This window comes from Orbicella franksi, chromosome 15 (genome assembly GCF_964199315.1).
Source record: "Orbicella franksi chromosome 15, jaOrbFran1.1, whole genome shotgun sequence".
Taxonomy (NCBI): domain Eukaryota; kingdom Metazoa; phylum Cnidaria; class Anthozoa; order Scleractinia; family Merulinidae; genus Orbicella; species Orbicella franksi.
In genome coordinates this window covers 5,107,477-5,133,986 of record NC_138159.1, presented here as the reverse complement: position 1 = coordinate 5,133,986, position 26,510 = coordinate 5,107,477, and the positions used below count along the sequence as shown (strand labels likewise).

Genomic DNA, 26,510 nt, shown 5'->3' with positions numbered 1-26,510 from the left:
AAATAACGTTTTTTTTCGTGCAAACACCCTTGCCACAAAAATCAAGATCTTGTTTTCTGATTATTAACTTGCCTCTCTGCTACAAAACTCTCCTGTTAAAAAATAAATAACCTACTTTTAATCTATAAATATTTTCAGATGAGGTGATTTAAAATAATCAAACAAGGATCGTTATTTCCTGCTTCAGTTCTGCATTATAAATAATAATTTATTACTTCTTTTTACTAAATAGCTACTCGCTGTTGTTTTCAGTATTAGTTCATGTGACATCTTTCGATATGTTTTCTCAATTCTCCGCCCCCAAAAAATCGAGCACAATAATTGTCTCCTCGCGTGCACGTGCAATTATTTCACGTGCAATTAGTGCACGTGCGATTTCGCAGAACGTGGCCACTTTGAATGCTCTGCTCAACCTTGTTCCCAGGGTCTCTCATCTTATCTCTGGGAACGAGGTTGATCTCTGCTTTCGTGACAAACCCGGTTTCTGATTGGCTAGAAGCATGGGAAACAATAAAACGATGTTCAGTATTTATCAATGACTCCATGGAGAATCAATGGTACGCTAACTAACTAACTGAACAATTTCGTTTTGTTTCTTTACATTTTCTTTTAAACTCTATTTGCTATGATTCACTTTTCAAAGGAAGCCGTGAAATTAAAAACGCCTTCGCAAATCGCGATAAAATTTATCTACCCAACAATATTCAAAAGATTTTGTTACCAAAGAACTGAAATACCAAAGACCTACTATTCAAACAGAGTTTAGACAGTATTTAAGAATAGTCAAAACCAGATTTCATGAACAGCTACCCTTGTTAAACCACGTTTACAAGCCGTAAAAACAGGTCTATCTGCTGACGAAACAACGTTTGAATGGCATCTTATTATCCATCTTTGCTGTCCGACCTCAGGGCACTTCAGGCGAAATTCTGGCTGTCATCTGGAAACAAAACCAACCGGTGATGTTTAACCAACAATTTCTCCTCACAAAATCATTACGTTGTCAACTAGACGGGTGGTGGGAGTAAAGACTACCATCACCTAAGGGATATTGTCTTGATGTATCATCGAAATCTTCCAGCTAATATTGAAAGGTATATTTGATGATGAATTAGGAGAATATATATAGTCTGATTATGGGACAGTAATGGATTAATTCCGTGGCTAGACTAGACTTGGACTAGACTTGGACTAGACTTGGAATGGACTTGGACTAGACTTGGGCTAGACTTAGGAAGTAACGTTTTGATTTAGCAAAAAATCTATCACCTACCCCGAGCAAATTTCTCGGTATGTACCCAGTCTCTCCGTTCTTGTTCTGGGCCCACCACCATTCCCTCTCGGTCGCATCTCCCCGTTTCAGCACCAGTAACTCTTCGCCGTACTCAAAACTCAACTCGTCTTGCTCGTTAGCCGAGTAGTTATACAGCGCATAAACACGACCTTCGTTAGCCAGTCCAAAGGTTTCCTGTACATCTGAATAAGAAGAAAACTTAAATCAATGTATATTGGGTAAAAAGAAAAGGGGAAAAAAGGTTTGATAAAACCACCGTAAAACTACTGACCACTAACCTATGACCTCTATGACTGGTTTAGAAAACCGTGCAAAGCGTTCTAGCCACTCGGAATAACTGTGCTACTTTTTCAACCAATTAGGTATAAAACTTGCTTCGCAGCTTTGCCGCGCTCATAATCGGTCTTGTGTTTTCCCGCACTTTCCAAAGATTGCACGTTTTCCGGCGCTTGTTAGACGCTGCGTGTTTTCCCGCGCTTGTCATCACTTAGAAGTTCTTGCTTCGAGTTCTAAATGTGTTTATACTTGGATGTTATAATAAGGTCTGATTTCTGTTAAGTCTAACCGTGGACGACATGTATGGGAAACTTCACGAAAGATCCTTACCGTTCAAATATTTCATACAGTTGAAATAGCCAGGCAGACCTCGCTCACAACATTGCAGAGGAGTTTTCTTCTCCAGTGAGGTAGCGGCAAAAATACACGCGCCATGTTCAATTAGAAAGCGAGCCATTTCTGTGGCGTTGTTGGCGGCGGCGCAGTGGAGAGGAGTCCTATATGAAAGGAAATAAATCTCATATCAACAGCCACGAGGAAATAATGAGTAATTATTTGCTGCCTTCTCGGGCTGGATACAATAATGTTTGGCTCAAGGCTTAGAGCGGTTTTCACTTGCGTTTCAAAAAGGAATCGGTTTTGTATTACTACGCTTCATGATTGGCTTAAAAACTCAGTCATGGCAATTTATCCCATCAGAAGTAAAACCAAAATTAACCGTGACTCGCCGGCTCGTTTTCCCGCGCTTCACGTCAGTTACATGTAATTACCTCGAGTTTTGATTGGTTCGTTGGATTTTGTGTGCTTTGTGATTGGCTAGAGTGATTACTCAGGTTTTGGTTATACGATACTCCATTGAAAACCGCTCCATGTGGAAATCCACAGAGTATGTTAAATTTCGTAAACTACTCCAAGTCGATCGTCCTAGAAGACTTGGTAATCACACGATAACTTTACGTTATTGGTACTCAATGCTTAACAAATCACGTGTGCGAATTTTGATGTAAATTGCAGCCACTATGCTGGTGATAAACAACGCAGCTTTAATTTCAGGAACACAATACTCAAAGAAAGGACCAAAATAGCACGCCTGGATTTTTTTCAGTTGTTAAATTTTCTTACCAGCCGTGCGAGTCCGGAGAGTTGATATCGGCGCCGTATTCCACGAGGAAATGAACCACTTCGTCATGACTTGCGCAGACGGCGTTATGAAGAGCTGTGATGCCATCAGTGTTGGGTTTACTAGGATTGTCCACCTGGGGGGAGGGTAGAGGAGAGGAATTGAATTAAGAAATCCTCAAGTATAGTTTCATCCTTTAAACTTCAAAAGAAAGAAAAGCAGTCGCACTATAGAAAATGAAAATGCTGAAATCATATGAAGGAAAACAGAAAACAGCCTTCAATACCAAACGAAAATGAACTGAAAACAGCTGGTGACAAGTTACACAACAGCCACATTAAGGACATCAAAATATCTACTACATATTCTCTATTTTCCAATTCCCCATAATTCACTCTGTTTGCCCTCAAAATCTTCCATAAACTATTTAAAATTTTTAAATGCTCTTGGGAGGTATGCATATTCCCAAGAGCATTTCACAACAATAGTTTATGCAAAATTTGGAGGGCAAACAAAGTGAATTATGGTGACTTGGAAAATAGAGAATTTAAAACAACTTGACATGCAATCAAGAGTTCCTTTTCGCACCTGTTTCAAAACGAGGCTACCAGAATGTGACTTTAAGATTCCTTACCTCGCGAATAACTCGTTTAACTAGATCTAGCTCTCCCTCAACCGCCGCGTCCAGAAGCACAGCGTGTGGATCAAGACTGACGTGACGCGCCTTCTTCTTTCTATCGATCTGCGCAGGTGCTTGAGCCACCTCAGCGGATTCTCTTGTAGCAATATTTCTATTCGCTAATACAGGTTTCGCGGTAATGTCAGATTTCGCCGCAACCGGGAAGTTTTTCATAGCAATCGATGACTGGTCTGATACGGGGTTATGTGACTGCTTAGTAAGTCCAATATTTACGTTGATAGCCACAGGTGTCCCGGTATCAACATCCGTAACCTTAAGCGAAAAGTCTTTTACTGTTTTAATCTCTTTTGTTACAATGTTTTGCTGAAAATGATCACTTGCTGGTGTTCTTTCTAAAAGCATAACGTCCTTGTTATTACTTGGTCGAGTTCCTGTGGGAGATAATTCACTTTTTTGGGGTAGCTCCTCGTCAGATGAACTCGTAACCTTTTGCGCCGCATTACTCAAACGAAATGTTTCTTCAGCTTTTTGCAGATCTGAAATTTGTTTCGAGGTCAACAGCGGTTTAAGAAGACTTGACGTAAACACATTTTTGGGCAAAGGCTCTCGTTCAGGGTGACTTTTTCTCAAATCACCTCCACTAACCGTTTCACCATTTTCGTTATGAACCCGACCATTTTCGGAATCTAGTCGTCCACCATCGTAATGAAGTCGGCCACTTTCGGAACCTAGTCGTCCTCCGTCGTAATGAAGTTGGCTACTTTCGAAACGAATTTCACTACTTTCGGAACTTGGATGAACGTTTTTGTCATAAAGTCGTTTCTCTTCCGAAGCATGGGATATATTGCTTTCTTCAGAAGATGGGGAGGCTGCTTTCTGCTCTTCAGTCTGCTTCCGACTTTGACTTGATAGTTGTATATTGAAAGACGAGACGACTTGCTTAGCATCTAGGCGAGGTGCTTTTCTTGGCTTGTTCCCTTGCTCTCGATTTGTAAGCGTAGTTTCTTTATCCAACCTTTCTTTGTCTACAGATTTCTCGTGTTGTTGTTTATCGAGCGAAGAGTCATTACTTGGTTCGTCACTTTCGAGCAGTTCTTTCACTTCGGGATAAGTCGGAGCCATGTCTCGGTGAAAAAACCTTTGTCGTTTGCTCGTCGGAACCGGCGAGCGTTTCTCGGGAATGTTCGTCGAGTTCCTCGCGGAATAATACGAAGCAGCTGGAGTTACCGTGATCTTCGTAAGCGACGACGACTGACCACGAATGGATATCGAGTTGGAAATCGGGGAAGCGACCTGCGATCGAGTATCAGATGTGTTCGGGCTACTTTGCTGAGAAGCCAGTTTCTTTGCACGGAAAGATATTGGTTTGAAAATTAGTGGCAAGTTGGCGGTTTCTGTACCAGCGATGTTTTCATGAGGCAACCTTTTTGCGTTATCGGTTTCATCATTGTTTAAAGCGTGTTCAGGTTTGTCATCAACGTTTGATTCTAGAACACCAGGCGGGGACTTAAAATCGTTCGCCCTGTTAGAATTTTGCGCAACCCATGGCAAAGGGGCATTCGCTAAAGTTCTCTTGCTTGTTTCGAATGGAGAATCCACTGGCTTCTTTGCCTCTACTTTTCTGTCAAGGCGTGTCTGTGACACGCTGTTAAACATAGCCTCTTGTTGCGGTGTTGTGTTATTGAGCGCGGCAGGTGTCAGGAATCGAAGCCGCGACAATTGTACCTTCCCTGTTTTCACCAAAGAGTCTGTAGCTCTGACTCCCGCCACACTGGAAACTTGTTTGCCATCGCTAATACTAGATTCATCTCTTTCCTTCGCAGCTGTGCCACTAATTTGCTCAGGTTTCGTATCCAAAGCCTTCATCTCAGCAAATCTGAGCGTTTTTTGTGCATCGCTACTAACACTCGCTTCGTTTTGCTTTATACTCATTTCACCAAATCGTTTGGGTTTCGTCCCAGTTCTCGAAAAATCTAGCACGGTCGCCCGCGCTATAGAACCGACATTTTCGTTCTTAGTCGGAATGGCTTCCGATTTAACCAGACGAGTTTGTAATGGGAAATCTTCAGCGCTTCTCTCGCCAGTTAAAACACCACTACTTGGTTTCTCTGGTTTTGAGTTAAAAGGCTCCAAGTCCTTAGTGTTAGAAGATAATCTTTGAAGAGCATACTGATGTTCAGCAGTTTTAAGCCCTTGGAGACCTTCTAAAGGTAAAGCTTTGCTACCTGTTTCTGCGATTCGTTGTTGAGGCGGATCTGAAAGACGAGGAAAGCTATTGGGCTTCTTAGCAACACCCGTGATCGCAAAAATCGCAGTTTTAGCTGGACTGGTAGAATTTGACGAGATAGAGGACGAAGACGAAAGCGACGAGGGTGAACTAGGTCCGGAGAGGTCACCTTCATCGCTGGGAGTAGAACTCTGCGTACTACAAGAAGGTTCTTCACTTTTGAAATCTAATTCACCCAAAATATTCTTTATTTCTAAGGAGTGCGGGACCGCGAACGCGTTCTCTTGCACTGTTGCATTCTGTGTCTCCATATTTTCTACTTCATCTTGTCCGGGTGACTTTATTCTCATGGATGAAATGTCCACGAACTCATCCATACTGTAGGAAGGTTTTTCTCTCTCTTCTGAAACTGAATGGACAGCGTCAAGGTCAAACATTTCAGGTGCGGGAGATGGTGGAGTTTCTACTCCTTCGGGTGATATGCGGCGCGCTGGAGTAGAAGAACCGTTTGACAATTTTGCAGACGACGCAAACTCTTTGTTAACTCTTGACTCTGTATTGTGGGAATTCCAATGCTTCCCGCCTTCGTTAGCTCCTTCAGCCTCAAAGCGTGACTTCAGCGCCGTCACGCGTGACGCTCTAGGAGGTCCTGGTCCTTGCGTGAGATCTTCCGTGGAAGACTTATTACTTGCGTGACCATCAGAGATTTCTTCCTCTACTTCGAGCAACGTTTCTAACTTCCTGGAGTTACGCGCACGCCCGCGGAAGGAACCAGAAGTAGCAGGTAAACTTCCCGTCGAGTTGGAGTCCGTTTTGTTAGTTTTGTTCGTTTGCTTCGGTGAACTAGCAAAATTACTGTAATCCATGTCAACAAAGTTTTGCTCGTCTGTGGGCGAGGCAGCACCATTTAAGCGAGAGTTTGGTGGGTTGATGTGGTTGTTCTGTGATCGTTTTTGCCGCAAGTCGTTGGTGTATCTATCGATCTGAGCATCGAATTCAAACAGTTCTTTGTGTTTTTCAGCGAGAAGTTGTTTCTGTGACTGGATCTGAACGCTCTGCTGGTGGTTAAGTTCATTCCTCATCTGAAATAAGAAAAGAAAGAAGAAGGAAAAAAATTGAGAAAGTTTTTCCTGTTCTTTCCATTTTCCTTAAGCTTTCCTAAATGGCTAGCTTTCTTAGCAAACCTATGTTTTATGACAAATTGGAGATAGATAAAAAGTGGTGTGACGCAATATTTGCGTCACAAATTGTACAGCGTAATGTCACGCATTCTCACCATTAACTCCTTCCTAAGTCTTTCCAGCTCCAGCTCTTGGTGTGTTTTCTCTCGACTCGGAGACGACTGGGACCAGCCTTTTCTTTGTTTATCCAGTTGCTGAGTGAGACTTTCAACTTTAGCCACGGCGATAGCCAGCTCTTTTTCTTTTTCCATGAACAAGGAACGAACGTTGTCCAGCTCCTCAGCTTAAACAAGGAAATTTCCAGTTAGCATGGCTTTCAGTTGAGCCCAGCCAATCACGAAAGCGTAAAAATTGCAATGAGGCCCCGTCCACATTACGCCGAAGGAATTTGAAAACGCAACAACTCCCGGCCATTTTGGATTTTTGCTTGAGGAAGACTCGGTCAGGGAAATCAAATGATTCGTTATCGCGATACCTGTATCATCGTTTGCGAAAAGCTCCGCTTTCAAAATGTTTTCCCTCCACACTAAAACGCAAAGCCGGCATTTTCAAATTCTCAGGTTTGAAGAGCGTTTTCGAAAAGCTCCGTTTTCGTGACAGAGTAGTGTGGACGGAACGCCTAGCCGCAGAAATAAAGCTGCGTTTTCAGTCAAATTTCTACGTACAGCGTAATGTGGACAGGACCTAAGTCAACTGTTCCTTTAACCATGGCTTGTAGTTTTCTTTTAGCAATTGTTAAGAAAATGGCCAACATCCAAGACCTACCTAAAGCACTATTGCTAAGTTTGTAAGAGTCCACTTGATCCTGTACATGCCGCAATTCTTTCAGTCGCTTATCTTGTTCATCGGCCTTTGCCGATAACTGCTGTATATATGGATTCTGAGGTTTGCTTTGCGATTTTCTTTTCATCTCCATTAACTGTACTTGTCTCGCTTTCAGCTCTTTTTCTTTGGCTGCGATCTCTTGCTGTTGTCTGGCAGCCAGTTCTTTAAGGTCGTTAACGGAAGTTCTACTGCCACCTAAAAGCTGGTAAAAAAAAGGAACAAATCACAACAAGAATGATTTGCTAAAGTTTCGCATGTTTTAAAACATTGACTGAGTGCATAAAACATTGTACAATTGACCCAACAGGCCAGTGCTTAATTTCAGAGATACACTCCTACACTGTAAGCATAAAGCATAACCATAAAGTTTATCCATTAGGATTACCTCTAGCATTAAGTCAGTCTTTACCCATTAATATCCCTAGTTGTAGAGAGGCAATGACCTTGAGCTTGACCTCAGACTGCCTGATTTCAAGTCCAGTTCTTACACTAACCATCAGTTCCCCATGTACTGTATGATGCATCCCAAATACAATAATCATAATAATAATAATAATAATAATAATAATAATAATAATAATAATAATAATAATAATAATAATAATAATAATAATAATAATCACTTTATTTAAGTGTCGGTGTATTTAGCACTAATGTGCTAATTGGGGACACTGTAAATAAGTAAACAGATATTTCAGTATCAGAATTTTATGCTATTTGAATTTCTCCTGGTTTCTGCTACATTGGTATAGCTGCTTCCAAATCTTTCATCTTCCACCTCCCTGCCTTAACTCCATCACCCCCATGGTTGGGGCATCCCACACAGGGGTACAACTTCACTAAGGTGCGTCTAAATTCCCTCTTGTTGGAGAATAGCTCAGTGTGTACCTGGGGCCCCAAGTCAGTCACCCTGTAAGGTGGGAGGTGGAAGGTATTCTGGAGGAGGATTGATGGAAGATTTTAATTCTTACCACATCTCTTGAAAGTGGTGGTTCTTCTTTGAAGCCATTAACTCTCTGAGCTGGTGGTCCTGAAAAAAAAACAAAAAAAACTTTAAATCAACTGCCATATGACGTAAATTGGAAAAATTCTATTTATTACAAATTTCTACTTTTAAAACAAATTGTATGAGCTGTTACATGTAGATGGAGCTATGATAATAAAAAGATGTCTGCATTAATGTGATGTTCACTTGAAGTGGGTGTCCACAATAAGTGGGTGTACAAATTATATGTAAGTGGGTGTTCAGACACATAGAGTGGGTGTCCTCATTAAGTGGGTGTCCACATTAAGCGGGTGTCCACAATAAGGGGGTGTTTAAATAAAATGGGTACAGTGTACAATGTACTGAATTAAGACAGATCTTACCATTCACAACTTGTGAATAAGAAGGTGTGTCCTCCCTTGGGCGAAGGTAAAATTTCACATCATCCAGGTCACTACCCCATTCAAGTAGCGTGCTGAGGATCAACTCATTATCAGGCACAAGGCGCTCTTTAGAAAGAAGATGTTGAAAAGGATTTTGTTAACAGAGTAACAGAGATGAGTGTAATTTGCTTACATTATACATCACACCAGGATGTCCATGGATACATGCCCAATATAGCAGATATGCTGTTGAAATTGGCTTTTACCAAGAGATGTACTGGTTTTACACATCGATAATCACCAGGGGTATCAGTGTTGTCTGCAGGAGGGGAACTGGTTTTCACAGGCGGGCAAAACACTTGGAACAGCTGAACTTCTTTAAAAGAATTTAAAATGTTCCGCTAGATTCCAGGTGGGCAAAATCATCCTCACAGCTGGTCAATTTGCCTGGTGCCCAGCCCTTAAGGAAACCCCTGTAATGTACCAGTCTTTATGTGGATAGTTTCTGACAGTAGAAAACAAACCCTAAAAAGCAGGCAAATACTATCTTTGCTGCCAATTGCTGGTAAAACTTAAATCATGTTTTTTTTTTCAAATAACACTGACCTAGATTATACTGAATGTCACAACAAACATCAAAACAAAGTTCCAAGAACAATGTCACAATTCGCATACACATTGTTCTTCAGATTACCGACATGTACAACGTAAAGTGACTAGTGAGAGACAAATGTTAGTGTTTTGGAGCAGTTCATTAGTTCCAAACCTGCACAGCTTTAAAGAAAAAACAACTTTTTAGAGACCTATTGAATTAAAACATGTACAGTCTTCATAGACGAGGGTGAGTAGATGTAATGTGTTGTGACACACAAAACGTTTTAATGCATTTATGCCTGAACACTCTCTAGCTGTCAGTATTAAATACACAATCATGTACAAATTCCCACATCCATTTACAAGATCAACATTCCTGCAAAATTTACTATCCCATTTAACCATGGATCCAAATTCCTCCATTTGGCCAGAGAGTAAATTTAATGATAACCATTTACAGAGACCATCTCGGAGTACACTAATATGAGCTAAATATCCACTGCTGAGAAACTGACTGGCTCAGTTTGGACTGAAATGCACAAAAATGTTTATTTGCAAATAAAGGATTCACCTTACAATGCATCTTAGAAGTCCACACTAGCATTCATTGTGGAGAATTCAATTACTGACAGCAATATTGCTGCAGATTACTAATCTATGAATGCATCAAGCTTACAAAAAAATGCGGTTAAAAAAGCCACTGACAGTTCTATTTTGCTGTCAAGACTTCAGTACTGACTTTAAAAGAGACTCCACAAATTGCAGCTCTGACCAACAGAGAGAACATTTCATTATTAATAAGTAAACAAATTGGAAGCATGTAACCTACCACATCCTTGCCAAACTTCTATAAGAAAGCAATCTGGCTCCTGTATCTGCCGCTGAAGTCTTTGCACAATATCTTGGCATTTTGTGGTTGGCGTAACAAATATTTCAGCTACTCTCTGTCCCTCATCAAGATAAACTTTGAACCTCAGCTGAGCATGAGAAAAACAGCATGATAAGGAATATAAATCAATATAAGAATGAGTGGAATGCAAAGTTCTAAATCCTATCACTTTGCAGTTTACCTAGCAGAAAATATGCATTGAGGGCATAGAGTATTAAGTTTGCATGACCTGGTATATGGAACAGGATGCATTTTAATCAAACAACAAATTTCAAATGACTTCAATCTTAAAGAGATACTTAAAACTCTGTCAATGCTTAAGAATAGCTTAAAATTACCAATTTGAAATAGAAGAAGCCTTGCTGTGAAGGAACATGCAAAATACAATAGAAACGTTAAAACAAATAAGCATATCTTTGTCATTAATTTAAGACGAACAAATTTGAAATAATTACACAATATTAACCTTCTACAACGAAGTGATGATTAGAAGTTTTGCTGGATCTGACCTTTTTTTCACGCCTCATCTGTAGACATTAACTACAAGTAACTGAATGCTATAAAACATTTATGACTCAAGAACATCAACCTGCTACCGTATGGTACATACAATAATTTTTTCCTTCATTTGAACTTATATAAATATTGAACAGTGTTATTACTACCAGAGCTCCACAGTTTTTCGGCAATAAATAATGGAAGATAACGAAATAAATATAATGGAACTTTACCGCAAAGTGCATAGCTTCGAAGAATCCACTGTTTGTATTCAAATTCTGATGTTTTTTTATCCTTCGGTTTGACAACAATACTCTACAGAGTTTCATGATTTGTGACATGCACCTCACAGAACTATTTGCTATACAAAAAAAAAGGTTGGCTTGAGATCAAAGTACGTGAATGCAATACAGAAAAGCTATATGCAGTAAATTCTTGGTAGGATATTCGCTCGTACAACGGTGATTAGGTGATATTATGACTTGGATGAACGGGATACAATGCAAGGTGTATATTACAGCTATAAAAAATACTCATTCATTGATGACACCCTACATGTAAATTGTACCATTTAGCGGTCCACCTTTGGTTAATTGATGACTTCTTTTTACAAAATGGTCGTTTTAATCAAGTCGGAGGCACGTATCAAAATCAAGATCTTCTTTACAACACGGGAATTCACGTATCAATATGACGACGTCCCTATTTAATCTATATTTCTATTATTTCGCAACGTATGTGTTGTAACTCTTTACGTTTTGTTTCTTTACTTCTTGGAGCATCGATGTAATTTAAAATTTCATTTTTACCTTGTTCATTCTTCAAGGTATGAGCTGAATGTGGCACCTTTTGACAAATAAACACCATTCAGCCACATTCAGTCACCCATATCGTCAACAAAAGATTCTAAAAACAATGTGCAATATATTTTCCGTTGACGATTTTCCGGCTCAATTTTCCTATTTCTGGAGAAGAGAATAACCTCAAACGCTCTCAATTAAAAGAAGTATTGCTTCTTGTGACAAAGCGTTCCCCAGAAAGTATCAAATAACAATCGATTACGACAAAAACCGGGACAAATATAGCACTTGAATTTCACTTACTCTGCCTTCCGCTCCGGCCATCTTGTTTACACTGTGCCTCGCTGCGAGCAGAAGTCGCAGAATTTTACCATCTGGGGGAGGAGAGAGGTAATCAATATTCGCTGGATGTTGCATGTTGATATGCTTCTGGTTTACGTTCATTTCTTAAGTTAGATCCTGGTTATTGGAAAATATAGCTTTCTGAACTGTATTCTTTTGAATTATTTTTAGAAATTGCCCTTGTGCGTTTGATTATTGTCTATTTCCTTTTAAACACCACATTTACTACCCCCGGGGGAGGTACTTTGGGAATTTCTGAGTGGGGATGTGCCGCTGGGACCCTGGAACCCTTAGCCTATACCAGAGCTAGTTCAGCTGAATTTTGCTACCCTATACTAGAGTAAACTCCCCAAATCCCCCCATCTATCGACACTGTTGAGGCTGATTTGCGTAAATTTAAACTTGCTGATTTGATTTTTTTTATATTTTTGAGTGGCAATTCCTGGTTTCCTTAGTCTAGATAAAATCTTCAACCAACTAGTCAGTTTTGTGAAAAATGATACCCTATTCTAGACCCAAACGCTCTGATTTATATACACCATCCTAGAGTAAACTGCTTGAAAACCCATTCCCTTCACAGCGGCACATACCTTCATAGTCCATATATGGCAGTGCACTCCGCCCCCGCCGGGTTACTACCCTCACATCCTCCCTCAGTCACTCCTTCCCTCAACCCCAGGCACGTGACTAGACAGAAATTCAAAATGGCCGCGAAACGTAACGACGCTCTGCACTGCAAGAAAGATTGGTGTGGCGTCTTTGTTCTGTAATTATCACTACAGATGGCTTTAGATCGTATTGTAGCTCTTGTGGATATGGACTGCTTCTATGTGCAAGTCGAGCAAAGGCGAAATCCAGAATTACGAGGGAAACCATGCGCTGTGGTCCAGTACAAAACTTGGAAAGGTGGAGGGTGAGTGAAGATCTGTGCGAATTGTTTTGATCAAATCTTCCTTTTGGATCAAAGATTCTTTCTACTCTCTAGCGATATTAAACAGCGAAGACTCCGTAGACGAACGCTTAGTGTACTTTAAATGCAACTTTCGACAAGAAGCCGGGAGGTGATTTTTTTTTTTTCATTTTTACATGTAGCTCCACTAAATCAGTCAGATTAGAGGTTATGCAATGCTTAGAGGATCTACTAGATGGGTTTGTCAGCTCAAAAATGAAGTGTTTTTCAACTGATAGTTGAGATCTGAGATCAGCAAACTTTTTTTTAGCAGAGAAGTCGCCAAAAAATTTAAATCATGAGTGAGGCTCCAGTACACCCGGCCCCTATTTCAGACTTAAGCTCACTCATATTACATTGTAGCTTCTGTTTACAAGTAAGATGTTGTGAAGCGGGGGAGACTGCAGAATAATCTGCATTCTACAGCTGTATAAGAGTAGCCACTTGCGTTGTTTACGCAGTTGAAGATAAAATCAGTGCAATGGAGACCATAAATTTTCTCCAGAATGGAAGTATTGACTAAGTGTGGCTATATGACTTATCGGACAGTTTGGCTACACAGCTTATTAACACAGCAACATGGCTTACGTAGTCAGACATAACTGTTAATGAACTAGGAGAAGGTATTTAGGGGCTGCCAAAATGCCAAAATTCAAAGCATTGTATGTAGACAACATACAATATGAAAACTCGTAGTAGTTGGTTTGCTAGTTACTAGCTCTGGTTAGTTTTATTTACAGTGGAACCTAGATTTAACGAACCTCTATTTAACGAAGTCCTCGATATAACGAACGATTTTCTTCAGCCTGGCCAAAATTACAGTAAAATGTATGGAGCAAAACCTCGATATAACGAACCTCGATATAACGAAATCCTCGTTATAACGAACACAATCCAGACGCCCAAACGTAAAATATACCTCGATATAACGAATAAATGTCAACATGTGACAAAAGATGAATGCAAAACAAACTAACAAGGATGACATTTCTTTAATCCTGTAACACGAGGGCAACAGCCCATTACAGCTGTTTACATAATTTCATACAAACATATAAAAGCATCTACATTTCGACTTTATCCTCTTTGTCTTTTATGAGTTCTATTAACTTCTTTATCCTTGATGGCTTCTTGTGGCAAAAGGAATAAATTGCTGGAATTTCGAGTCCAATGCCCTTATTTCTTCGTTTACCAGCCACTTCCACTGATATTTGCCCTCCGTGCTTTAAAAAATAAATGGAAGACACGTGAAAGTGTCAATGGCACATGGCCCACGGTCTGAAGCGTCCCTTCTGTCCCTTCCTGGTCTTGAACCCGTTTAACGGCAACAGCATGGGTGTCGTGTGGGTTGTCAGGCTCGTGCTGCAGAAAATATAGATGTAAAATCACTCAGTTTGCTCATAACCTGTCAAAACTACAAACGATTCCTTTTAAGGGCTTACCTCACAATCCAGAACTTCACCAACAGCTGCATCCCAGATATCTTTATACGCATGGTAGCCTCGAATACAAGATCGAAAAGAATATGTTGTGTTGCTCATTGCTGTCTGTTTTAAAACTCAACAAGTCGCTTCACCGTTTCGCTACCTGTCGCTAGTTTCACGGTGAATAGCGAGAGACCTTCAATTTCCTGTGAAAGTTGACATGATACCCTGTTGAGCAATCAAAAGGTGTTAGATTCCAAAAATTCCAGCACGTCCTGCAATACCTCGCCGTATTTTGTGCCTCTATATCTCTGTTGAATTTGGCACTTTTCATCGAAAGCAGTTTAAGCCTAGAGCAAGCCTAGAGAGTGCAGCAGAAGAAAGCGTAACAGTTCCCGTTCCTAGTGCTTCCACATCGCGGTCGCAGTCCAAAAAAAAAGAGACCAAGAAGAGAAGGGTGCTGACATTGGAAGAGAAATATAAACTGGTAAAGCAATCAAGGATGGGGAGAAAAACACTGTCGCTGCAAAGCGTTTTGATCCTCCTTTGTCTCAGTCTACAATCTCGACCATTATGAAGAAAAAGGATGAGATTATTAGTGCCTATGAAGGAGGATTCTTCACAGACAAACGAAAGAAGATGAAGCAGGCGACTTTTCCAGATCTTGACAAAGCACTGTCTGAATGGTTTCGGAAGGCTCGAGGTATGAACATCCCAGTTAGTGGAACGCTGCTGCAAGAAAAAGCCCTGTATTTTGCACAACAGTTAGGGTATGAGAACTTCAAGGCAAGTAATGGCTTTCTAGAAAAATTCAAGGAAAGACAGGGAATTACAGGCCAAGCTGTATGTGGTGAAGAGAAAAGTGTAGATCCTGATATTGTCGAAAATTGGAGCGAGTGTCTCCCGGATATTTGCCGCAGCTATAGCATGAAGGATCGTTTCAATGCTGACGAAACAGGATTTATGTGGAAAGCTACCCCTACTCAAACGCTTAACCTGAGAGGAGAAAAGTGCACCGGTGGTAAGAGAAGTAAAGATCGCGTGACAGTCCTTGTGGCCTGCAACCAGGATGGCACAGAGAAGCTACCCCTACTTGTGATAGGGAAATATGCCAGACCCAGGTGTTTTAGGAACAGTAACATGACCTTGCTCCCCGTGACCTATGAGTCTCAAAGAAAAGCCTGGATGGACAGCGTTTTGTTTGAAAAATGGGTCTGTCAAATTGACCGACGAATGAGAGTAGCAAACCGCCATATTCTGTTATTTTTAGATAACTGTACTTCACATGTTATTGTCAATGGCCAGACAAACACAAAGCTCATCTTCTTTCCACCTAACTGCACAAGCAAGCTTCAACCGGCAGACCAAGGCATAATCCAGAACCTTAAGATAAATTATCGCAAGACAATGATCAGGCGGATGTTACAGTGTTTAGATGGCAATATACCTGTCAAAGAAATCGACCTCAAGGATGCTGTCTTTATGATGGCCAAAGCCTGGGACAATGTAAGCACCACGACAATCAAAAACTGCTGGAAAAAAGCAGGATTCCCAGGTGAAGTAGCGGAGCCCTCACACGATCCTTTTGAGTCAGATGAGGAAGATGAAGACACCAATGAAACTGGTGTCGGTCTATGGGGAAACATTACCCACCATTTTCCCTCTCTTGCAGAGATATCATTCAGTCACTTTGTATCCCTTGATAACAATGTTGTAACCGAAAGCCAACCGACGGAGGAAGATGTAACACGGGAAGCCCTGAAGGCAGTCCAAAACGTGGAATCGATGAGTCATGAGGAAGAAGAAGATGAAGGAGATTGAGACGCAGACATCTCTATAGTGGAGCCAAAACCACTTAATCTGGTCGAAGCTAGCGAGGCTGTGACAGGGCTTCGCAATTCGATTTTGTCATTCGACAAGACAAGTGCAAAAGAAAAGGAATTTCTGCGCTCCCTTTCTTCTATGGAAGATACATTCCTACGAATGGCAACAAAACCACAGAGACAATCTTCACTAAAAGAATTTTTTGATTAAGAGCCCTAATTGGACTAGAACAGTGTTAAAATTGTTACCGTTTTGTTTAATACCATGTTCATTTTTCTTAAACGGAGGACGCATTTTTTACTGATGACAAAAAAACCTCCATTGGAAGTAATCTTTTATTAGCGTCTCAATATAGATGTGTATTTATGTTTTTTTATATGTAGTTTTAAGCAGTTTTGTTTGCCTGTGCAATTTCTTAGTTCCGTAGCTATGTACATATCTGTACAGTACATAGCTACATAGACATTAAAGAAAGAGTGCTTATTAGTAATTGTTCAGATCCAGAAATGCTGGGTAGTGCTACGTAACACCGATGAAAATTAATTATTAACTAACCTCGATATAACGAACATTGTGGTTGTTTTTCCGAAAATTCGTTAAATCGAGGTTTTCGATTTAACGAACCCTCGATATAACGAACAAATTTCCCCAGTCCCTTGGCACTTCGTTAAATCGAGGTTCCACTGTAATAGTGTACTGATGCACTCCTTCATTTAATTGTCAATTATTTTATTAGCACTATTAGACCTGGTTTACACTAACGACATAACGACATAAACGACATGATGACACAATGACATGACAGCATAACAACATAATAGTTTAGGTCGCAATGTGAACATCGACATAAAAGCATAAGGATGAGATCAGTTTTTTTACCCCTTAAGTCGCTATGTTCATGCTGTTATGTTGCTATTATGTAATTAGGTCAGCTGGATATTTATACTGAAAGTACAACAGCATAACATCGTTCTTATGTCTTTATGTTTACGTTGTTAAAGTGCTACTGAAACGAATTTTCGTACTTAGCTCTTATTAACCGAGCAGGAGGTCTATATGGGAGAATCTTGACTGAGGTCATGAGTACGGACCGAACGCAGTGAGGTCTGTACACACGACCAAGGTCAAGATTCTCCCATACAGACCGACGTAGCTCGGTTAATAAGATGTTTATTATATGGCAAAGAAGAAAACTTTAATTCGTTTAATGTAACTGGTTTGTACTAGCTGACATTTTGCTTGCAAACGGTGATGAGCTTAACTTAAACCTGCTCGTCCTCTTTACTTTTTTTTTGTCATCAGGCTTTTTGGCACTTCCATAAATGATTGAAAAGAAAGTAAAAGAAAATGGTGAACAATTTTTTTATTTTAGTTTGCTACTTTTTCAACGCAAAATGAAACCGGTCTGGATGCCGGTCTAGATGGGAAAATCTAGACCGCGGTCAATATCGATTTCAGCCAATCAAATTCGTGAATTCGGTAGTTCCCAGTCCTTGTGAGACACAGCCATATAATAATCTCTTTTATTAGCCCAATCTGTAGTTTCATATGTGCTTAAAATAATGGTGAACTTTATTTCTGTAAAATCCTAACATAAAGTGCTTTTTTAGCTGCGGAAATTGACTTTTTGGAGCAAAACTGTGTCTCGGCTCTGGAACCGAGTTTAAGGACCTTGTGATGTCACTGGTTGTATTCACGCAGGAAGCGCTATAGATTTTCTCTCTTGTTTTCACTTGATTTATTCAAGTTATTCTTCATATTGTCGATACCTACTAGTTTTCTACCTTGTAATTTCTTTTCAGCCTTGACAGGAAATACAGCTCATAAATGTTGGAGGGCGCCAAAGAGTGTAGATTCACTAATTAATCAAATTGTTTATTTGTTAGTATTATAGCTGTGAGCTACGAGGCACGACGCTTTGGTGTGAACAGAAATATGCGTGGGGATGAGGCTAAGGAGAAGTGCCCGGAGATCAATTTGGTGCGAGTCCCAGAAGCTCGTGGGAAGGCTAATCTGACCCTTTATCGTGAGGCAGGGGCTGAGGTGATTGCCGTGCTGTCTCGTTTCTGTGAGAGTTGCGAGAGGGCAAGTGTCGATGAAGCATATCTTGATTTGACAGAAAATGTGAAAATGTAAGAACAATGTATTTGAGACTGATGAGCTAATTTAAAAATATACCAGAATGAATTTTATACTTGTCTAGTACCATAGGCGTGCATTGGATATAACATGGTAGATAGCTAACGAGGCTTGTAGCGCTGAGTTGACTATAACCATCTCTTATCCAACAAGCGCAAGTGGAATAATTGTTTTATTAATATTGTCCCCAAAAGTTGTATAGAAAATAAAATGAAATAAAAGTATAAACACCCCCAAAAATTATTAATGCTCCGCTTGCCCTATTTGTAGAGCACGGTATAATTGCTCACACACCATGATGGCTAAGCCAATGAAAATTCTTGAAATGCATTATCCAATGATACAGTTTCTAATAAAACATGAAAATCAACATACAATTGGTATTTATTTCTCATTACAGACGAATGAGTACAATGGACATAGATGAAATTGCAGAGAAGTCTGCAGCGTCAACTTTTCTTGAGGGCTTCATGATTAATGATGGTGATGATAAACGCGTTGATACAACTGCTTGGAGGGCTTCTCTGGAAGATGACGAGAACATTAGAAGACTGGCAGTGGGTGCAATTATGGTATCGGAAATGAGGGAAGCAGTGCTGAAAGAGACTCAGTTTACCTGCTCTGCAGGGGTTGCCCATAACAAAGTGAGACTCTTATCAAATCAAGTAATATATATCAAATACAAAAGACTGTGTTTGACCACATTTCTAAACACCTATCTGAGTTTGAGAATTATCTTCCGTCCCCTGAAAATCAAGCTCCTCTGCCCCACCTTGAGATAGGCCCAAGGTAGTCAACATCAATGAAATGTCAGCTGGGGAGCTGACATTTTTAATTCGCAATTTTTCATCAGTAGCTTTGTCTAATATTCTGTTTGTTTAAGTCAATAATAAGGAGGCATTTAACCAGTAGAACATTAAAACTAGCAATTGAAAATGATCAGGAATTTTCAGATACTGTTTGGGGTGGGTTTAGGGGCAAGTACAAAGGTAAGTGTGATCACAGGAAGAAATTGTACAGTAATGGGATATTCCATAATTTTTTCATCAGCATCTCCCCCCCCCCCCCCCCCCCCCGCTTTTTCCAGCCCCAGTGGAAGCAACCTCTGGCACAGGGCCTGTCAGAATATTTCTGAAAAAGCCAAGTCAACAAAATTTGGACTCTTTGGATGCAAATATGAAAGGTGCCAGCAATGAAAAGCTTAGGTGTTGGATGTCCCAAAGCTATGAATCTCATCAGTACTGTTATGGACAAGAGAGACACAGCATCAGTTCTGTAAAATACGTGCACCAAATTGAGATATTTCATGTACATACAGTATGTGCTGCTCATGTGTGTAGATGATCTGGCTTGGCACATTTCTTCACATACATGCATATTTCTTTCGCAATCAGATGCTGGCTAAGTTGTGTGGTGGACGTCATAAACCAAACAAGCAGACCCTACTACCTCAGTGTGAAGTACCAGAATTATTTGAGACTGTATCCATACAAAAAGTGTAAGAAAATTACATCAAAATATTCACATTGTTAAGCTATCACAGCAAAATGGTTAAATTCTTTGTGATTTCCAGGCCCTAATTGTACAGACCGCTTGATTAATTATGGTACCCATCTCTTTCAGCCGTAACATGGGAGGCAAACTTGGTCATGAAGTATGCTCAAACTTAAAAGCAGAGAAGATGAGTGACTTGGCAAAATATTCCATGAGTGAGTTACAGGGCCGTTTTGGAGACAAAACTGGGTAAGGTTTTCATTTCGGATTATTAGTATAAGTTAGGAAATCAAGGGAAAAAAAAAACAGAATTGAATGTGTGAGATTGAGTTTTAATTAACTTGAAAGTTTGTAGAAAACCCTGGTACAGTGTACATGTAAGTGACCATTTAGATTAGAACTATCACAGAGCAGTACTATCATGTGGTACTGTTTATTATGCTGTACAAGGTGGTTCTAAATTTTAAATCTGTGGATGAAACCCTAGTGTGTGACCATCCAAATAAAGTCTATTGAGCAGTACTTCCATGTGGTGCTGTTTATTATGCTGTACAAGGTGGGTCTAACTTTTAAGTCTATGGATGAAACCCTAGTGCGTGACCATCCAAATAAAGTCTATTGAGCAGTACTTCCTTATGGTGCTGTTTATTATGCTGTACAAGGTGGTTCTAACTTTTAAATCTGTAGATGAAACCCTAGTGCGTGACCATCCAAATAAAGTCCATTGAGCAGTACTTCCTTATGGTGCTGTTTATTATGCTGGGCAAAATAGGTCCTAGGTTGTATGTCTGGGGATGAAACCCTAGTGTGCAACCATTCATGACAAAAGAAAGCTATTGACTAGTACCAACTTTGCACTACACCACATTCTTGGGAGTGAAAGTAATAAAGAATGTATGACAGCAACCCTTTAAATTGACATTATTTGGTCGCTAGGGAGTGGCTATTCCAAATAAGTCACGGTGTGGACCATGAACCTGTCAGGCCACGTCAGCTGGCAAAATCCACTGGCTGTGGCAAGAACTTTCCTGGGAAAAGCAAGCTGGCGACAGGGGAACAGGTTTGTGTATTCTGTTGAAGGAAGTTACCTATAGAGTTGTGGCCCGAGTTAGATTCTGGCCTTGTGCCGTAATTTTGTTGGTTGAGTTTGTCCTTGGTTCTTGTCTTGCTCTGAGTGTTTTTCTCAGTCTACTCTGAAACCAACATCTCCAAATTCTAATTCGACCAGGATAGAGGATCTGCATGAAAACCGGATAAGGCTGATGTGGCTTTCACTCTAAATATTATAATTTTATAGAGCAGTCCATTTTTGCGAAGCTTTTCTTTTCTCTTAAAAAATGACTACAAAGCAGTGAAAGAATTTTACGTTAAAAAATGTCTGGCCTGGTATTTTGAAGGGATGAAGCCTCTCTAACGGCATAAAATACCAAGTAAGCACAACAATTCGGTGTGGAATTGTACCCGGAACGAGTTATACAATGTATTTTTCTCTAAGATATAAGCCTATGGGATTATATTCAGTGGGGGTGGGGGGTGTTTGAGATGGTTGTTTTCAAAGGAGAGAAGGGTTGTTATTTAAAATGTTCCAGTAAATGAATTACTTTTATTTAACATGATGTTAACTTTCTTCGCAGGTCAAGTACTGGGTGGATCAACTGGCAAGCGAGCTTCATGAACGGCTCACAAGGGAATCCGAATTGGTAATCTGACATCTGAAAGTCTTGTTTATATAGACCAGCACAATTTACCTTAAAGGAACTCAGTCACGGTATTTTGAGTCAGTTATTTTGACCACGTACAAAATTACCTTTAAATTGAAGGAAACCTGAAAAAAGTAGTTTACTGAGATAGAAAAACACCAAAGAGATAGTTATAAACCATAAAGGATCAAGGATGGTTAAGGATGGAGAAGATTAACGCGGATAACAAACGACAAACTTGAAAAATTTTGGCTAAACTTTTCAAGATGCGCAAACCGGACGTGGCTCCTTTACATTATGTATAACTGCTATAATTCTGCTTGAATCTTGTTTATAGGCGTTCTTGATCTTTTCTCCCACAGAATAACCGCGAGGCAAAGCTCTTAGGTGTTGGTTTCAAAACTGAAAGCAATTCCTCCTTCACTCGGTCATGCCACCTTAAAGATTCATCAGCCCGTCAGATCGCCAAAGACGCGTATAATCTGCTGTTACCATTCAATTCGGTCAAGGACAACAAAACGGATACGTGGTAAGAAAATCAGTCATATGCATAGTATTCTGTAATCAGTTGTTTTCTAAGGAAGTCAAAAAAAAATTGGCCTACTATTACTCTTTCGTGCGTAACATCTTCGAAGATGTTAGCACTATTTTTTGCTATCTGTATAAATTCGAAGCCAAACAGAGTTCTATTTACTTACTAGCGCGACAGTTACGGAGCAAGTAATACGGTTGGCTGTCGCGCGAGAACACGCATGCATGAACACCGCGCGTGAGCTACACGCGTTTTCGAACAAGTGCTAATCGTGAATCTTCATGTGTCGGTTTCACACCAACAACGAAGATTTTTCTTGACGGATGTAAACAGTGCTTCTACATACTTAGCAATTTTGCGTCGAATAGATGTTAAAACCGCAGAAACAATCTCTTTCAATCTCTGCAAATATATTTTTAATCTACCTTTGCCTGACATCTAACGGGAAATTACCGGACCTAATAACCTGAAGTTTTTTTCGTCTTTTACCCATATTTTTTTCGAAGATTACCCGACTTTTGCCCGATTGTCAGCCGACTTTCATTCGTCTTGGCTTATAAATGACTTTCGTGTAGTGGTGGGGAGCAGGGATGGCGCAGTGATGAGAGCGCTCGCCTCCCACCAATGTAGCCCGGGTTCGATTCCGGCCCGGTGTCATATGCGGGTTGAGTTTGTTGTTGGTTCTCGCTTTGCTCTCAGGGTTTTTCTCTGGGTTCTCCGGTTTTCCTTCGTCCACAAAAACCAACATCTCCAAATTCCAACTCGAGCGATTAGGGGACCTGCATGAAAACCATTAGTCTCCTCCGCAGTCGTTATTAGGGTCATCACGCAACACTTCTCCCCCACTAACTAAGAAACGTTGCGTGACGACCCTAACAACGGCTGCGTAGGAGACTAGAGAACCAGCTGCGGCATTTAAACTTAAATCATGCGACTTTTTACTCGGCTTTTATTTAAGTTTAACGCGACACTAGTTCAACTTGTACACCACTTTCCCGTCTTTTACGCGACTTTTGCCTGACTCAAAATGACATTTGCACGAGTGTCGCACGCATTTCAACCGACACAACGCGACTTTTCAGAGTGTCCCATGACTTTTTCCCGACTCAACACGACTTTTCCACGAGTGTCGCACGACTTTTTTCCCACTCAACACGAGTTTTCCACGAGTGTCGCACGACTTTATCCCGACTCAACATGACTTTTCCGAGAGTGTCGAATGACTTTTTGCCCACTCAACATGACTTTTCTACGCCGAGTGTCGCACGACTTTTTCCCGACTCAATACGACTTTTCTACTGACGAGCGTCACGCGACTTTTTGCCGACTCAACACGACCTTTCCACCAGTGTTGTACGACTTTTTGCCGACATTTTCCCGACTTCTACTCGACGTTTATCCCAACTTTAAATTGCTTTTCCCCGATCTCTGCTGTTGTAAACTTGCCGAAAACACTTTTGCAACGTTGATGAAAGCTTCGTTAATTCCTCAGGTTGCCGGCCATCATCTGTCTACAGATGTCAGCGAGTAAATTTGAGGAAATAAGTGATCACAACAGTACGCCGTCTATTAGCTCTTTCTTCAGCAAGAAAAACAAGACTGAAACGATTACAAATACGTTAAGCCACCCGGTACCAAATATGATAACAGAAAACGAGAAACACGGGCGTTTTTCTAGCGCGATTGAGAACTCAGGAGAAGCAAATGAAGAGACCTGCTTTGCTTTCAACTTCGTTCCCGCTGGTCGGGACGAGGAAAATCACGTTGAACGACAAAATAGTGTTAAAAATGGCAAAGAAGGCATAAACAAAGGGAAAACTGCATGTAACTCCAAAGTAAGTGAGATTACCTGCCCGGAAAAGAAAGGGATAGAAGCGTTTTTCGCTGGGAAGCATTCTAACGAGAGAAAACTGAAGAACAGCGAGCGGCCAACTGGCCGGCCAAATCCATACCTGGGATGCGAGATCGATTCTGCAGTGTTGGAAAGTTTACCAGAAGAAATTCGCCGGGAAATTAAACAGTCGCTTGCACAAAGAAATCATGGAGCTAAAAAAGGGCAGGTAAATAGTTTCTTTGGTGCGCGAGAATCGACGTGTGGTAAAGAAAGTACTTCATTCAACGAAACGCGAAATATTATCGAGAATGACGGATTTTCTGATGACGGCGAGGACTTGACAGATTTGCAGAAGTGTGAGAAATGTGGACAAAGATTTCCTGATTGGGAAATGCCGGAACATTTAGATTATCATTTTGCTGTTGAGTTGCAAAACGTAGAAAGAAACTCCACTGCAGCCAATAAATCGGATTTATCTATTAATGAACCCCCGAAGAAAAAACAGCGAACAACAATTCAGTCGTTTTTCACGCCTAAGTAAGTCAATGAACGTGGCCTATTAGCTTTTTATGGAAAGTAAACGAACATTTCTTTTAAATGCTCTCCGTCGCTAGTCGGTGACAACTCATTACGAATAGCTGAGAATGAACTGCAGTCTGGTTAGCTTTTAATCCCTGGAATACTGCGGTATACTTGTGGTAGGTCAGCGGTTGTGGACCAAATTTCTCTCTCGTTTTTTTCTTTTCATTCTCTTGAAGGCGAAGGCAATACACCATTTTCGGACTGCCTTTTTCCTCTGTGTTAAAAGTTCGTGCGAAACCGTTCTTATGAAAATGTGTTCTGCCTACTGGTTTATTTTCATACAAATCAAACTCGTTTTGGAACAGAGGCATAAGTTAACTCGGAAATGGCCCATTATAGGCCAAGGGAAAATCAAAAAGAAAGATTTGCCGATTTTAAATCGTTTGTTTTCTCTGAAATTACATGCTAAATTTGCGTCATTGTTGGTCTTTGTAGTTTATTTCTAACAACAAAAAAAAAAAACAGCGCTCACTGAACGTAAAATAGCGGTTTATTTTTACCTTTAACTTTCTATAATATTACTTTAAACTAGTATCGCGTATAATGTGTACAAAATGCCGTCTAGAAGTTTAAGGAATCTTTAAGCATTAGCTGATAACACAATTCGTGAAACCTCTTACATGTATAGATCACACTACGGTTAAAAGAAACCTCTCTGTTTAGTTTTGGAGTGTTCGGTCAAACACTTCTTGGTAAGACAACGTTTATTTATTTGTTTCTACATATGTAATTTAACTAAACATGCATGCGGTGTAACGATGAACATACCTTTTGTTTTAGTTATTTTAAGATAATTTTTTCATTCTAAAAGTATTTGTACAAAGCTTTTACTATAAGCGAATACCTGGGTTTCATTTTGAGATTGTTACACACTTTTTCGCGCTAACCAGAACTGTATATTCAGGCTAAACGTATTGCAATTTGACCAGCGATTAATTGACTACATTAAACGACTCGTGACTCCTGGACTGATTCATCAATGGGAGGACCTCTCCCTATGTAGCCAATCACAAAACGAGTTAATTTAGGAGGTGAAGACTTGGGCAGGCAGAAAAATTGCATGTTGGTTACATCTTTGATTGGCCGAGAAAATTGGAAGACCCCACAGAAAAAACGCACGAACGCCGATACTGAGAGCCTACAGGCCTTGTGACACTGGTCATTTCTTAACACATTAAAAGGGACTGTGTCACGGCTGAGTTTATTCTTTTTTATTACTTTTTGTCAAAGACTCAGTGTGAAATTTGAAGTAAACGAAAAAATCACTCTGGATCTAAATGACAAAACGGCTTCATTTAAAACAAATATGTCTCCCGGGCGTTATAAAGGTGACAAACAAACCAGATTAAGTTTAAAAACTGTTCAGCCTGACATGCAATCCGTTTTGATCTTCTTTAATTTTTGTCCATCCTTACCTTCTTTAGTATTTGTTGTGTTACTGAAATGTTTCTCTGCTGTTTTAAGTGGATATTTTTATATTTTAGTTGATTTGGTGGCCTTTTATATACATATATGTCTAAATTTGGCTAAAATTCGTGAAACAGTTCCCTCAACCAGACATCCCCCAAATATATGACGATTCCCGAGGTAGCGACAGAGTATACACACTTACTGGACTTAATCACGTGCATTCGACAAGCTAGTCACAAGATACAAAATATAGTTATGACGCTACGTTTGAAAGGAAACGAAAAAACCTGCTTTCGTCAAGGCATTGAAAAGTTGAAATATTTACAGAAATTTTTTTGATGCAAGACGACAATGTCAACATCTGTAAACTGATTTGACGTTTGTGAAAACGAAATTTCTCATTCAGCATTAAAGTTGATTCTCTTACACCTGCCACCGGAACTGATTGTAGAAGAATTGCGCTAGCTATTGAACTTTGACATAAGGCTTAAGGAAATTATTTGCGCTACAGAGACATCGTGGGAACTAAGACTCCTCTAGGTTTAGCATCGAGCATTCAGGTTTACAC

At 40.2% G+C, this 26,510-nt stretch overlaps 3 protein-coding genes across 5 annotated transcripts in view; 1 reads left to right on the top strand and 2 right to left on the bottom strand.

The window, feature by feature from the left end:
- The window catches only part of LOC145469679 (uncharacterized), a 159,729-nt gene that overhangs the window by 13,701 nt on the left and 119,518 nt on the right, over nucleotides 1-26,510 (bottom strand). The window lies entirely within an intron of this gene.
- LOC145469693 (uncharacterized) lies at nucleotides 9-12,605 on the bottom strand. Of its 3 annotated transcripts, XM_081453472.1 has the most exons (11): nucleotides 12,016-12,604; nucleotides 10,355-10,502; nucleotides 8,932-9,057; nucleotides 8,535-8,593; nucleotides 7,504-7,765; nucleotides 6,834-7,021; nucleotides 3,325-6,639; nucleotides 2,693-2,826; nucleotides 1,901-2,067; nucleotides 1,274-1,476; nucleotides 9-940 (listed from the first exon to the last, which is right to left on the bottom strand). In XM_081453472.1, exons 1-11 carry the CDS (start codon nucleotides 12,154-12,156, stop codon nucleotides 908-910), a joined length of 4,776 nt encoding a protein of 1,591 aa, XP_081309598.1. In that variant the 5' UTR covers nucleotides 12,157-12,604; the 3' UTR covers nucleotides 9-907. The 3 variants fall into 3 exon arrangements, with proteins under 3 accessions (XP_081309598.1, XP_081309597.1, XP_081309600.1); XM_081453471.1 differs by lacking the exon at nucleotides 9-940 and having other exon boundaries at nucleotides 963-1,476; nucleotides 12,016-12,605; XM_081453474.1 differs by lacking the exon at nucleotides 9-940 and having other exon boundaries at nucleotides 963-1,476; nucleotides 11,146-12,088.
- Nucleotides 12,660-25,481, top strand: LOC145469726 (DNA polymerase eta-like). Its single transcript, XM_081453511.1, has 9 exons — nucleotides 12,660-12,967; nucleotides 18,138-18,383; nucleotides 18,791-19,034; nucleotides 19,785-19,888; nucleotides 20,014-20,133; nucleotides 20,821-20,944; nucleotides 21,519-21,584; nucleotides 21,947-22,113; nucleotides 23,609-25,481. Exons 1-9 carry the CDS (start codon nucleotides 12,837-12,839, stop codon nucleotides 24,489-24,491), a joined length of 2,085 nt encoding a protein of 694 aa, XP_081309637.1. The 5' UTR covers nucleotides 12,660-12,836; the 3' UTR covers nucleotides 24,492-25,481.